General features: G+C 36.8%; 1 protein-coding gene across 4 annotated transcripts in view; it reads right to left on the bottom strand.

Moving 5' to 3' along the window:
- The window catches only part of LOC133646315 (gamma-aminobutyric acid receptor subunit rho-1-like), a 63,643-nt gene that overhangs the window by 42,613 nt on the left and 5,807 nt on the right, over positions 1-15,223 (bottom strand). For 2 of the 4 annotated variants that reach the window (XM_062041540.1, XM_062041541.1), the window contains exon 1: positions 14,399-14,821. The exons of the other annotated variants lie outside the window; for them this stretch is intronic. In XM_062041540.1, coding sequence (XP_061897524.1) covers positions 14,399-14,508 — 110 coding nt within the window. In that variant the 5' untranslated portion in view covers positions 14,509-14,821. Of the gene's footprint in view, positions 1-14,398; positions 14,822-15,223 lie in introns of those variants that run through there. 4 annotated transcript variants of the gene reach the window in all.

Here is a 15,223-nt window from a genome sequence, read left to right as displayed (position 1 = left end):
TTGTCACAGCCCGACTGGATAGAAAGAGAGAAAAAAGGAAGACATAGGGGGAATTGTGGGGACAAAAGGGGAATAAGACAGAGAGACAACAACAACAAACATAACAATAACAATAACATAACAACCACAACAACAACAACAACAACAGAACGGCATCAGCAAATACGATATGTACAAATATGATACGAAAAGTGATAGTAAAGAAGTAGTTAGTGAGAGCCCAAACCAAAACAGCAGGTGTGGCGCCCAGGGAACAAGGGACCACCGGCCCCAAGCAGCCAGGCCGGCCAGCAACAGGAACCCCAGAGACCCTATTGTGCCACGCACCAAGGCCAGCTGCAGGCCATAGACAGACGTGCCCGGCAGAAGACAAGGCATGGGAGAAGCAGCCAGCCCCAAAGCCAGCAAGAGACAACACCACCAAAATTCGAAAAGATCACAGACACGCTGACACACAAGGTCAATACCCCAGCAGCTGGCCGACATGCAGCACTGCGGAGGACTTTGCAGTGCACTGAGCTGCTACGATAGACGCGGGGACTAGACCCAGCAGGCCCCAACCAAGACGGGCATCCAAAAGGGGTAGACGGTGGGACCCAGGGGACCCAGACACGCAGCGGAGCCATAGTAGCTTGGGGCGCCGACCGCTCCGGACAAACAGGCCCTGAGAGTGCCACCCAAAATATATATATATATATATATATATATATATATATATATATATATATATATATATATATATATATATATATATATATATATATATATATATATATATATATATATACATATACATATACATATATATATATATATATATATATATATATACATATATATATATATATATATATATATATATATATATATATATATATACTGTATATATTTATATACCTACATACACACACACTGTATATACTGTATATACAGTAATATTGTACATGGTCATTGGTATATATTGTATATGTTATAGACATCATATAATATATCTGTAGATATATTATTCCGTACACATACAGTATTATGTTTATATTGGTATATATGTTAGATTTTTTTATCGCTATATTAGTCTATTTATACCTGCATTGTCCTTTCCGTCCTTACACTTTCCATCATTGTAACTGAGCTACTGTGTTGAAGAATTTCCCTTGTGGATCATTAAAGGTTGTCTAAGTCTAAGTCTAACACACATAAGCTTACACACCAGTGACGTGCAGTCACTGGAGGCAGGTGAGGCGGGGCCTCACATGCCATCATGGAAATAAAAAAAATGTAAAAAGAAAAAAAAAAAATTAAATTGTTATATGTATCCAGTGATTATACTATAAAGTTATTTTCCATTTAACTTCACCAGTTTTAGATTATTTTTATTCAAAATCGGTGAAATTTCACATTTGCCGTTCAAATATTGAGAAGAGACTTGTGGTGAGTCACCAGCCAGTTGAGGCACGTCACTGAGTTGAGCCTCACCATGGATTGCACAATGACTCGGCTAACTGCTGGCCTGCTGTGCAGTGAGACCGTATTGCTATATGAATTATATTATACATTTCCATAGTTTAGTTAGCTGAGGTATATAATGTACAGTGTATTTTGTCAACAACTGTATGTGTGTAACATATTTCTTGTGCTGAGCAATCATAAAACGGCTGCAAAAGACGCACTGTGTGGGCTGTAGTGATCCCAGAAATCATTCTTGTGACTACTCGGGCGGCAGAAGAAGTGACAACAAGCAGCAACAGTTAGCAGCGATCGTTTATTTTTACATATCTAAAATAAAACCGTTTTCTAAACTGGACTTACAATCGAAGCAGGAGGTAATACTTAAAGGAAGATCTCCAGCGAGACAGAGAGACTTTTAAAACTGAAGAAAGTTAAGGAAGACTTCTATAAACAAGTTATCGATGCTTTTGTTCAAAAGGAGCTGCGCATGGACTTCATTTATAAGTAAGACCATAATAACGTTTTTTTTTATTAAATGTGCTTTTTTGTGTGCTACAGCTTGTATGTGTAAAGTTAAAGTTAAGTTAAAGTACCAATGATTGTCACACACACTAGGTGTAATGAAATTTGTCCTCTGCATTTGACCCATCCCTTGATCACCCCCTGGGAGGTGAGGGGAGCAGTGGGCAGCAGCGGCGCCGCGCCCGGGAATCATTTTTGGCGATTTAACCCCCAATTCCAACCCTTGATGCTGAGTGCCAAGCAGGGAAAATGCTGGTATGAGCTTTTAAATATAACCCGTTAACTGCTGTCAATCAAATGGTGAATAAGATACTCTTTAGGGTTCATATGTATTTGTAAATCTGACTGTGATGAAGTCAGTGCCTCATCAGTAATGAACCTCACCGCACGTCACTGATACACACATACCCATATACATACCTACATCCATCCATACATACAATAACAATAATAACAACACGCACACACACACACATATACGTGCACACACACATACATATATAAACCAACAAATCCATACACAGGCCGGCGGGGCAGCGATCAAGCCCCGGCACTCACTGCCCACCGAGAACTAGCCGATCACCTCACCCCCTCCCCACAGGTCCGGCCACGCACCCCCCTGTCCCCTAGGGACAACCCCCGACAAGCCCACACCCAGACAACGGCATGACAACAAGCGTGACGGCGGAAGGGCAGGCCCGGGCCGACACCCAACAAGCCAACCAACACGGCAACAAATGAGTACGAAGCCGGCAAGTTCGCAAGCCACAACAACCACCACACGTGCACACGCGGCCACAAGTAACAATATCGGCCACCCCCCGTACCGAACCCAGCAGCCACGGGCGCCCACACTAAAAACAAACGGCAGCAGAAACAACAGCTGCAATACCCCAGACAACCAGCACCACTCGATCAAATCAAAGCGATCGAAAAACCGCGACCGACAACCCCATGCCAACATGATCATGGAAACCAGCCAGCACCAGGTCCCCAGTCAGCCCAAACGCCAACACACAAACAAAAGACATCAACACCTCCCCCACTAAAAGACTCTGCTCCCAAACCCAAACCTGCACAAACACACCACCGCCCAAACAACCGAGACACAGCACCCACACTACACAAGAAGGCTGGGCTGCCACCACATCAACTCACGGACACAGAACCCACAGCGCAAGGCCGGACCAGACGGGCACGGACCCCGCCCAACAAGAAACGAAAACAGCGCGACGCCACACACACACACAAAAAAAAATTAAATTAAATTTAAAAAAATGTAAAAATAAAATAAATAAAAACCTCGCACCCTCAGCGAGGTCCCCGCCCGGATATATATATATATATATATATATATATATATATATATATATATATATATATATATATATATATATATATATATATATATATATATATATATATATGTATATATATATATATATATATGTATATATATATATATATATATATATATATATATATATATATATATATATATATATATATATATATATATATATATATATATATATATATATATATATATATATATATATATATATATATATACATATATATATATATTAGGGCTGTAAATTTTTGGGTGTCCCACGATTCGATTCAATATCGATTCTTAGGGTCACGATTCGATTCAAAATCGATTTTTTTTTCAATTCAACACGATTCTCGATTCAAAAACGATTTTTTTCCCGATTCAAAACGATTCTCTATTCATTCAATACATAGGATTTCAGCAGGATCTACCCCAGTCTGATGACATGCAAGCAGAGTAGTAGATTTTTGTAAAAAGCTTTTATAATTGTAAAGGACAATGTTTTATCAACTGATTGCAATAATGTAAATTTGTTTTAACTATTAAATGAACCAAAAATATGACTTATTTTATCTTTGTGAAAATATTGGACACAGTGTGTTGTCAAGCTTATGAGATGCGATGCAAGTGTAATCAATCAATCAATCAATGTTTATTTATATAGCCCTAAATCACAAGTGTCTCAAAGGGCTGTACAAGCCACTGTGACACTATTGTTCTTTTTTTTCTAAATTTTTTATAAAGGACTAATGATAATGTCAATGAGGGATTTTTAATCACTGCTATGTTGAAATTGTTACTAATATTGATACTGTTGTTGATAATATTCATTTTTGTTTCACTACTTTTGGTTTGTTCCGTGTCGTGTTTGTGTCTCCTCTCAATTGCTCTGTTTATTGCAGTTCTGAGTGTTGCTGGGTCGGGTTTGGTTTTGGAATTGGATTGCATTGTTATGGGATTGCTGTGTTTTGTTTTGTTGGATTGATTAATTTAAAAAATTAAAATAAAATAAAATACAATTAAAATAAATAAAAATAATAGATTTTTTAAAAATGAGAATCGATTCTGAATCACACAACATGAGAATCGCGATTCGAATTCGAATTGATTTTTTCCCACACCCCTTGAATTAACACTTGATGCATATAATCACAGCAGTATGATGATTCTATGTGTCTACATCAAAACATTCTTGTTCATACTGCATTAATATATGCTAATTTTAAACTTTTATGTACAGGGAAATCACAACTAAGTCAAATTACCAAAACTGTATTTATTAAACAGTTATTAAGCAGTGGCACAAACATTCATGTCATTTCCAAAACAGAACGTGCCAGATTGTCAGAGACATTTTAAAACAAGCCTTTAGTGCACTTTTGTGCATGATGTCACTAAGATGACATCAAAACAACACTAAATTTAAAGTGCACTTTTTGTACAGAACGCCACTACAACATATAAAGTGCACTTTTGTGCATGATGTCACACAAGATATTTCAATAACTGTCAAATAAAAATGAGCTGCATAATAGGAAATCAAATAGTGTATGTCCTTCGCTATGTGGTAGGTTCCTGCGAATGTTATCTCCTTATGTTGTGGACTATTTTTTTCATACAGTGTTGATCTGGAAACGGTTGCTTGGGCATTTTGTGGGTGTGGCACCGGCCGAGATGCTGACATGCGGAGTTTCAAGCACTCTTCATTCTCTAGCGGGTGACTTTTCAAATGTTGCTACACATTAGCAGTGCTGCTACTTTTTGTAGCAACGATTTTGCCGCATACTTGTAAAACAGGGGTGGGCAATTAATTTTTACCGGGGGCCGCATGAGCAACCCGAGCACTGCTGGAGGGCCACACCGACAATATTTCAATTAAATTTTGCTCAAATTATTTTTGATATACCGTAAGATAGATAATAATAATATTTTCATTTAACCTAACTTATCTTTATACAAAAGCAGATGGCTTTTGATGGTTTTATTTTTAACACTTTCTTACACAACACTTCCTGATGTATATTACAATACAAAAATTTCAATTTCTGTCACTTCATCCTGCATCCTCTTTGTTGTGAACGTAGCACGCCTGTAAGGTGATTGGCGAAGAAGGAAGAAGCGTTGCTGTTGCGGAAATGAGGAGTGAGGATTGGTTTTCCTTTTGGAAAGAACGAGATAAGTTGAGCTGTGTTAGTATAGCATGCTCAATAAAAGTTTAAAAAGAGCGTCAGACTTGGTGTGCACTTCTTCTGGACGCTACAATTGATGTCACAAGTGGGATGAAATGCCTCCCAGTTCGCCTTGCCATCAAACCTGGGAGTCTTCATTGAGGGCGGAATTCCCCCCGTGGCAAGCAGCGTGGCTGCACCTGTAAACGCTCTCTCTCTCTCTCTCTCTCTCTCTGTCTCTCTCACTCTTTGCGGCGAGCTCCTCACGTGGCACGTACCTCCCGATGACGTAGCACACAAACAGTGCAGTATGCGCAAAGTTTTACTTCTGCCACCAATTGTAGCGTCCAGAAGAAGTGCACACGAAGTCTGACGCTCTTTTGAAACTTTTATTGAGCAAGCTATACTAACACAGCTCAACATATCTCGTTCCTTCCACACGCACGTCTCCTCACTTCTCATTTACGCAACTCAAGAAGACAACATCTACTTCAGCAGGTCGTTACACTATATTCTTTAAAGACAGCAATGTGTGTACCACAAATAAGCACACGGCTTTACCTTTACTTGGCAGTCCATGTCTTTTTTAAAACACCCATTCGTCATCAACTTTTTTCTTTTTAGCGTCTCGGGGATAACCGGGCATCACTTGTCGCTGTGCGCCTTCCCTCACAGGACATACGCACATATAACACTTTTCAAAATAAAAGCAGCACAGTTGTATTGCACGCACGATGTTTTTTTTTAATTTATTTTGTATTTGTGATTGCCGCTGCGCGCACGAGCATACGTCCGCACGGAAGTAATACAAATAACGCTTTTCAAAACAAAAGCAGCACCGTTGTATTGCACACTCGAAATAGATACTTTTTAAAATTTATTTTGTAATTTATAATTGGCCTCACGCGGGCCGGACAGGGACGTACAAAGGGCCGGATGCGGCCCGCGGGCCGCAAAATGCCCAGGTCTGTTGTAAAACATCTTCCCACTTGAAGCCAAACCACCACCAGACTGTTTTTCTTGGGAATTCATTAATTCTTCCTTCATTTGTTACCAGATTCGCACCTTCTTTCTCTTGTATTACCACTCGCACCGCTCCGCTAGCATCATAGCTAACCTTACCCATGTCGCTACCTCTCTGCTTCGCGAGAGCGTGTGACGTTGCATGTGCGACAGTATGTGACGTATGTAACAAGGTGCGCTTGTTTTACGTCTCTGTGAGAAGGAGCGACAAGAGAGTGGGAAACGCCTGCAGTGTAATGCCTGCAGCTAAAAGCAACTGCGTGAGGACGTATACTCGAATATCACGATATAGTCATTTTCTATATCGCACAGAGACAAACCCGCGATATATCGAGTATATTCGATATATTGCCCAGCCCTATAATATATATATATATATATATATATATATATATATATATATATATATATATATATATATATATATATATATATATATATATATATATATATATATATATATATATATATATATATATATATATATATATATATATATATATATATATATATATATATATATATATATACCAGGGGTCACCAACCTTTTTGAAACCAAGGGCTACTTCTTGGGTACTGATTAATGCGAAGGGCTACCAGTTAGATACACACTTAAATAAATTGCCAGAAGTAGCCAATTTGCTCAATTTACCTTTAACTCTGTTATTATTAATAATTAATGATATTTATCTTTATGGAAACACTGATCATCTTAATGATTTCTCACAATAAATATATATAGAAACAGATAAATATCAATATGCAACACTTTATTTTTATATTTTCTCTAAGTGCACATTTTTCATATTGAACATTTTCAAATGATCACTTCTAAGACAGTCTTGTGAAATCACAATATCCCATTTTAACTAGCTAGCCACTAACATTTTTTAACAAATCATGAATTACTTTGCACCATGTTTGTACAAATAATAACTCATGTAAAATACAAAAGTAAACTCTCAAATTTTTAAATCATGTCACACTTTGAACTGGACACCAAATCTGTTATCTGTTTCTTTGTCAGTTAGTGGGAAGCCTGGCATTGCATGCTGTTAACTAGTGTGTTGTACTCTGGTGTGTAACTTGACACTGCAACTCTGAGTGAGTCTTGCAGATGTGCATCAGTGAGGCGTGTTCTGTGTTTGTTCTTGATGAAGTTCATGTCAGAAAAGGCTGATTCACAAAGATAAGAATTTTCCTCATTGTTTGCGGAACCTTCTTAATCTTTTGGACATATTTTCACAACAATCTGGCCTTAAGCTTAATTATGATAAATGTAAAATGTTAAGGATCGGAAATCTAAAGGGAACGTCCTTTCGAATGGAATGCAAAGTGCCTGTTTTGTGGACAGATGGACCAGTTAACATACTTAGTGTTGTTGTCCCAGAAAATCTGGAAGATCTAGGCTCAGTAAATTATGATAATCGACTAAGAAAGCTGGACAAAATTATGCAAATATGGAAAGGGAAGTCCCTAACCTTGTATGGTAAAATGTCTATTGCCAACTCATTAATTATTCCTCAATTTATTTATTTGTTTTTGTTATTACCAGCTCCATCACAAAACTTTTTTAAGATTTATGAGCGGAAGGTCTTCGATTTTGTCTGGAACGGCAAACCAGAAAAGATTAAAAGAAAGGTTTTGTACAAAGAGTATGAATATGGGGGCTTGAAACTTCTCAACCTTGAAGCTATGTGTCTGTCTTTAAAAGCATCAATTGTTCCAAAGATGTATTTAAACATTGAGTGGTACACAAATGTCCTGTTGGACAAAAAACATGTACTGTATCAAAAGAAATGGTATCCTTTTTTACAAGTGATCCCCTCCCAGAGAGTCTGATGGGAAACATAAAGGAAACAATCCACTCATAGTGGTGTTTTCAATTTTATGTGCCAGAAAAAAGAGACAATATTTTGCAGCAGTTAATATGGATGAACTCTAATATTGTAATAGATGGAAAGCCTTTCTTTTGGAAAAATATGTTTGAAAGAGGAATCATTTTTGTCAATGATATTATCAATGAGAATGGTAAAATTATGAAGTATGATGAATTTAGAGCTATGTATGGTGATGCTTGCTCAAGCTTTTCATTTGATCAACTAACTGGAGTAATTGGGAAAAGATGGAAACAAATAATTAATTATGGAACTACTAAATTATTAGTTTGTAAAACTCTAATAAGAAATTCTAGTTGGCAAAAAGGAACTAAAATAAATAGAAAAATATATAGCTTTTATTTAATAAAGAAATCTTTGAAGGCTGCCTCATACAACACAAATGGAAAATGGGAGGACTTTTTTGACTGCCCGTTGCCATGGGATGCCATATTCAAACTAATCTATAAAACCACTATCGATGTGCAAAATCGTTATTTTCAAATTAAAATTATTTATAACTTCTTACCCACAGGGAAAATGTTAAAATTATGGAATATGAGAGAGTCAGATGATTGCCGATTTTGTTGTCAGGAGCCTGAATCCACCCTGCATTTGTTTTGGTATTGTCATATTGTGTCTTTGTTTTGGGTGGAAGTTGAAAAAATGTGTTTAAGGATTGGTTTGTTTATGAAGCTTAATGTGGTTTCTGTTATTTTAGGAGAGTTCATTGACAATCATGATTTAGTCAATTTAATTATAGTACTCTGTAAAATGTTTATTTTTAAGGCCAAAAACAGATATTCACTTAGTATTACTTTCTTTAAAACATTTATTCAGTATTTTCTAACTTTAAAAAGTTACATGGTTGAAAACGATAATGATGCCAAAAAACATTAAAAAAAAGATGAGAAGTCCTCAAAGGCTTATTTTGAAAGAATAATTATGTTTATAGATTATATGATATCTGTTGTTGTGTTCCCTCATTTGAGTGACCTGGACATAATCTGGACTGTACATAAATACTTATTTTGAAAATGTAATTTTGTTTATAAATTATATGCAATCTGTTGTGTTCCCTAATTTTTTTCTGTGTACATGAATGAAGGTGTGTGTTGCTGAGTCCGACTTGGACATTATCTGGACTGGGCCTGGTTTAAAAAACCCTTTAAACAAATCTAATTTCATTGACAACCTTGTCTGTTGAAGATAAGGCCCTTTTTAAAAAAAATTAAATAAAATAAGATAAATAAATAAAAAACATTTTATTGGATAAAAAAGAAAGTAAAACAATATAAAAATAATTACATAAAAAATAGTAATTAATGAAAATGTTAGTGGACCAGCAGCCTATACAATCATGTGTGCTTCAGGGACTGTGTCCCTTGCAGATGTGTTGTCTATGTTGTGGGAACCAGAATATTGGTAGCAGAAATAAATAACCCCTTTTGTGTGAGTGGGTGTGGATGAGTGTGCATGGGGGAGGTTTTTTGGGTTGATGCACTGATTGAAAGTGTATCTTGTGTTTTTTCTATGTAGATTTAATTTAAAAAAAAAAAAAAAAAAAAATTTTTTTTTTTTTAAATTTTTTTTTTTTTTTTTTTTTTTTTTTTTTAGAACAGGCCCGCGGGCGACTCATCTGGTCCTTACGGGCGACCTTGGTGACCCCTGATATATACTATATATGTATATATATATATATATATATATATATATATATATATATATATATATATATATATATATATATACTATATATGTATATATATATATATATATATATATATATATATATATATATATATATATATATATATATATATATATATATATACAGTGCTTCCCATAAACTGCCAAGATACCTGTGGTGGTGGGGGCGTGGCTATGGGCGTGGTCATCGTGACATCATCGAGTAATTTGCATAATTTACAATGATATGATTTTCTCTAAAAAGGCTAAAAAAAATGTGTACTTACTAATTAATAATAACAGTTTTGTTTTAAACGGACATCCATCCATCCATCCATCCACCCATTTTACAATATAATTACAACACTTTATGTACATATTTATATACAGATTTGAACAATAAGTTATTCACTGAAATATATTTATTAATTATGGTTCTTACAAAAAATATATCTTATAAAATATAAAAGCTAAAATGTCTCATAAAGCTCTGCCCCTTTAATTAGTGCATACTAAATAATTTAACTTTAGCCTACTACTACAACCATATTATTTACCAGCAACATAAAGTGAAACAGAGGCAGAGGTGTCCTGCCACAGTCAGTAACAAATAAACAGAAAACAGTAGTGGTGGTAGATAGACACAGAGCTTCATCAAACATCTGATCCACTGAACAAAGAGCTCCAAAAATCTTGAACTTTAGACTGTCATCAGTTTTACTCCCTACACTTAACCATGTGTTTCCTACTGCCTGCAGACTTTGCACCCTTTGTTATATACACATGTTGTGTTTCTAATATAAATACATTTAATAAAGTCAAATACAAATAAGGCAACAAGAGAAGTATCCTACACTTCTCTTTTGTAAAGTAAATCTGAACAGCCGATATGGGCATCTACATCAACTCTATGATTTGCCTGAGAAGCTGGAGAGGACAAAAAAAAGTTTTTTTTAATTTTTATTTTTTTAATTTTTTTTATTTGTGGCGAACGTAATTATTTTGTGGCGGGCCGCCACAAATAAATGAATGTGTGGGAAACACTGATATATATATATATATATATATATATATATATATATATATATATATATATATATATATATATATATATATATATATATATATATATATATATGCAGTATATATATATATATATATATATATATATATATATATATATGTATATATATATATATATATATATATATATATATATATATATATATATATATATATATATATATATATATATATATATATATATATATATATATATATATATATATATATATATATATATATATATATATATCAATGCGGCCCCCGAGTCAAAAAGTTTAGGAACCCCTGGTGTCGAGAATAATCTTTTTTTTTTATATTCTTTGTATTTAAAATTGGATTAAGATTAGTAATGCTCTCTGAGATAAGATATTAAGTAGTTCTCTGTGAATTTAGGCCTTGGGCTGTCATGTTGTACTCAAAAGCGCCTCTGCTGGCTCCAGCTAAGTAGTTCACTCTATCTTAGAATTGACTCCATTCCAAAAGGTGACAATAGATCATACGTCATCATAGTTAAAGGTGACTATGAAATTATTTGTTTCATAATTTTTATGCTTGTATGACAGTTAATTACAGTATGTTGAAACAATGGCTATAAAGCTTCTATGATTGCAACAGTTTGACCAAGATTTGGATTATTTATATTATTCTCTACAATCGACCAGTGTCTCAAAACACTTTTTCTTTGACCTTACGGGTTTCACTGTAAAGTATGAGTGCAAGATTTGTCAACAAGACTAAACAGGCGTCTGCGGGGATTACGTCTTTTAATAACATTTGCACAGATAGATGATTGTGCTCCTTGTTCTACTTAACAAGCATCAATCAGCCTGGGCATGATTAGTGACAAAATGGTGCACGCTCCCAAATGACCCGAGGCCCTTTTATCATGCTTGATTATGCTTATGTGGAGAGAAGAGATGTGCTGTTTAATGTTTCCTCTGATCTCTGAAACAACTGGATAAGTGATAGTGTATGTAAAGGCAGTGGGATTATGATCAAATGGGTTTAAGCGCCAACAGACTTTTGCGAACATTTAGAACTCTAGAAGGAACTAATCAGAACCTCCTTTGGGGTATTTGTATGATAAGATAATCATTAAATTGTAATTATGTGCAAGTTTTCACACTGTCAAAAATAGGTCATGCAGTATGTTTTAAATAAACTTATAAATATTAGTCGACAGTCTATACAAAGAACAGAATAGTTGTCGGATTAAGGTCAAAATATTTAAAACTACTTTTCTATTTTACATACGTTAAAAGGAGTTTCTAAATAAAAAACATTGTATTTTCTATAATTCAGGGATTGTTCTAAACCTGACATATTGCATTGAAGTGTGGGGTAGTGCCTGTAAAACGTATTAAAATCCAATCTTCCTTTTACAAAATAGAGCTGTTTGTGAAAAATGGATAAATGGAACCCACAAATTTAAACCAGGGGTCCCCAAAATTTTTGACTGGGGGGCCGCGTTGGGTTAAAACAATTTGGCCGGGGGCCGAGCTGTGTATATATATGTATATTCCTAGCGCGATGATGTCATGTTCTCAATGGGAAAAGGCGTTTTTAGACAATATGATTTGCCTGAGCAGCTAAGAGACACCAAGAGCAACAAGCGGTAGAAAATGGATTAGAAAAGACATATTAAAAAAAATAATTATTTAAAAAAATTAATTGTTTTTTTAATTTTTTTACTTGGGACTTGCCGCGAGCCGGATTTTGGACGCTGGCGGGCCGAATCCGGCCCGTGGGCCGTAGTTTGGGGAACGATGATTTAAACCAGTGGTCCCCAACCACGAGAGGAGCCAGATGACATCTGGTCAGGATGCCACCCGAACGCCTCCCTAGGGAGGTGTTTCGGGCACGTCCGACCGGTAGGAGGCCACGGGGAAGCCCCAGGACACGTTGGGAAGACTATGTCTCCTGGCTGGCCTGGGAACGCCTCGGGATCATCCGGGAAGAGCTGGACGAAGTGGCTGGGGAGAGGGAAGTCTGGGCTTCCCTGCTTAGGCTGATGCCCCCGCGACCCGACCTCGGATAAGCGGAAGAAGATGGATGGATGGATGGATGGATGGATGGATGGTCCCCCAAACATGGCCCGGTACCCATCCGTGGATCGATTGGCACCGGGCCGCACAAGAAATTAAAAAAAATAAAATAAATACTTTATTTTTTATTTCTTATTAAATCAACATAAAAAACACAAGATACACTTGCAATTAGTGCACCAACCCAAAAAAAACCTCCCTCCCCCATTTACACTCATTCACACTCATTCGCACAAAAGGGTTGTTTCTTTCTGTTATTAATATTTCTGGTTCCTACATTATAGATCAATACAGTCTGCAGGGATACAGTCCGTAAGCACACATGATTGTATTTCTTTATGACAACAAAATAAAAAATAAAAAATAAAAATACTAATATGAATGAACTGGTAGAGTATGGTATTCTAAAAAGTGTGTTTAAAACCCTTTTTTTTTTTTTTTTTAAATCTGTCAAACAACATTCAAAACAGAGAAATTAATTGAGTCCCAAAAGGAACTGAGTATTTTTTTAAATAGTTTGAGATGCATTTGTAAAAAAAATTTTTTAAAAAGCAAAAATCATGATGATGAAAAGTCTGACTATTTTTTGTTATGAAATATAGCCTTATTAGTCTTCTTAGTTTAATGGCTAATGTGTGTGTGAGGGGGCATATATTACAAACGTACGCGGATTTTTGCTCCTTTTCATACATGATGTAAAAATGGAAATTGAAATAAATGATGGATAATTAACAACAAATATATTAATTTGCAACACTTAATCAGAAAGCACGGTCATGAGTTGAAAACAAATATTTGTGATTACAAGGGGAAGAAAATGGATGGATGGATGGATGGATGGATGGCTTCCCAGCAATTACCAGCAAGAAATTGTTATGGGTTGCAATTACAGAGCAAAGACAATAATCCATCCATCCATCCATTTTTCTACCACTTGTTCCTTCCGGGTAGTTATATTAACGAGGTAGTAAGTGACTACCAGCGGAGTTGGCTCACTGGCCGGCAGCGGTTGTGGGGCAAAAGAACTCTGCAGTGGTACATAAATAGATGTGGGGATTTAGGTCTCCCTTGCTCTTCAATCTGCTGTATGAAGAAAAAAAAAATCCCAAACCGGGGGAGGAGGGGTGGGGTGGTAGCACACAGGTGCCACCGGAAACACATCCTCTATCTCCAACCTGATGAGCTCCTTTTCAAAGCAAACGGAAGCAACAAGCGGCGACTTTGTACCTGCTTTGTTGGAAGGTCTCCAGCTTGTGACCCCGCCACCGAGCCGTGCTCCCGGCGGCGCCCGCCAGGCAAGCGCCCACAAAGAACACAAGGAGAGTATCCACCCGCATGGCTCACATTCCCCGGAGGACAAACTTCGCTCGGCTCTCTCCCGTCAGTCAGAAGGTGCTGCTCCCCGCCTGGGCTCCAACTACTTCCTCGGGCATTCCCATCAGCCAGCGTCTGAGCTGCTACGTGGGGAGTTAAAAAAACAAAAAACAAGCGACGCTACACTGACTGGGTTATTCTATACGGGCCGAGTGGAAAACATCCTACATCCTCCGGTGCTTAATCTCCACAGTGGGAAAAGCAATTTTGACTAAACCCATAAATCCTTGAGCGTCAGATGGTGCAGATTTGATCCCTGCAGCGAGCGAGAGGCGGATGTGCCTGCGCTTCTCGGCTGCATTCGCTGATGTGCTCCACTCCACTTTGCACCGCCCAGAAACACCAATTCCCACAGTGATGCGGTGTGCTCGCGTGGAAGGTCGCTTTAAAATGCACACTCACACACAGGTTGGTGTGGGGTGTACTGATACTGATGCTGATGTGATAAGGTTTTTTTTTAGCTCCTTGTCAGCCTCTCAGGAAGAATTCTGTGCAAAAAAAAAGCAAACCTGATGCTGAAGGTGTTACAGGAATTTATGCCAATTAAATCGTAAAATAACTTGAGAAAAGTATTAGCTTCACGAATATAGCAGGGGTCACCAACGCGGTGCCCGCGGGCACCATGTAGCCAGCAAGGACCAGATGAGTAGCCCGCTGGCCTGTTCTAAAAATAGCTCA

Source organism: Entelurus aequoreus, linkage group LG03 (assembly GCF_033978785.1).
Source record: "Entelurus aequoreus isolate RoL-2023_Sb linkage group LG03, RoL_Eaeq_v1.1, whole genome shotgun sequence".
Classification (NCBI taxonomy): domain Eukaryota; kingdom Metazoa; phylum Chordata; class Actinopteri; order Syngnathiformes; family Syngnathidae; genus Entelurus; species Entelurus aequoreus.
Note: the sequence above shows the minus strand (reverse complement) of the source record. Positions and strands in the feature narration are given on the sequence as shown.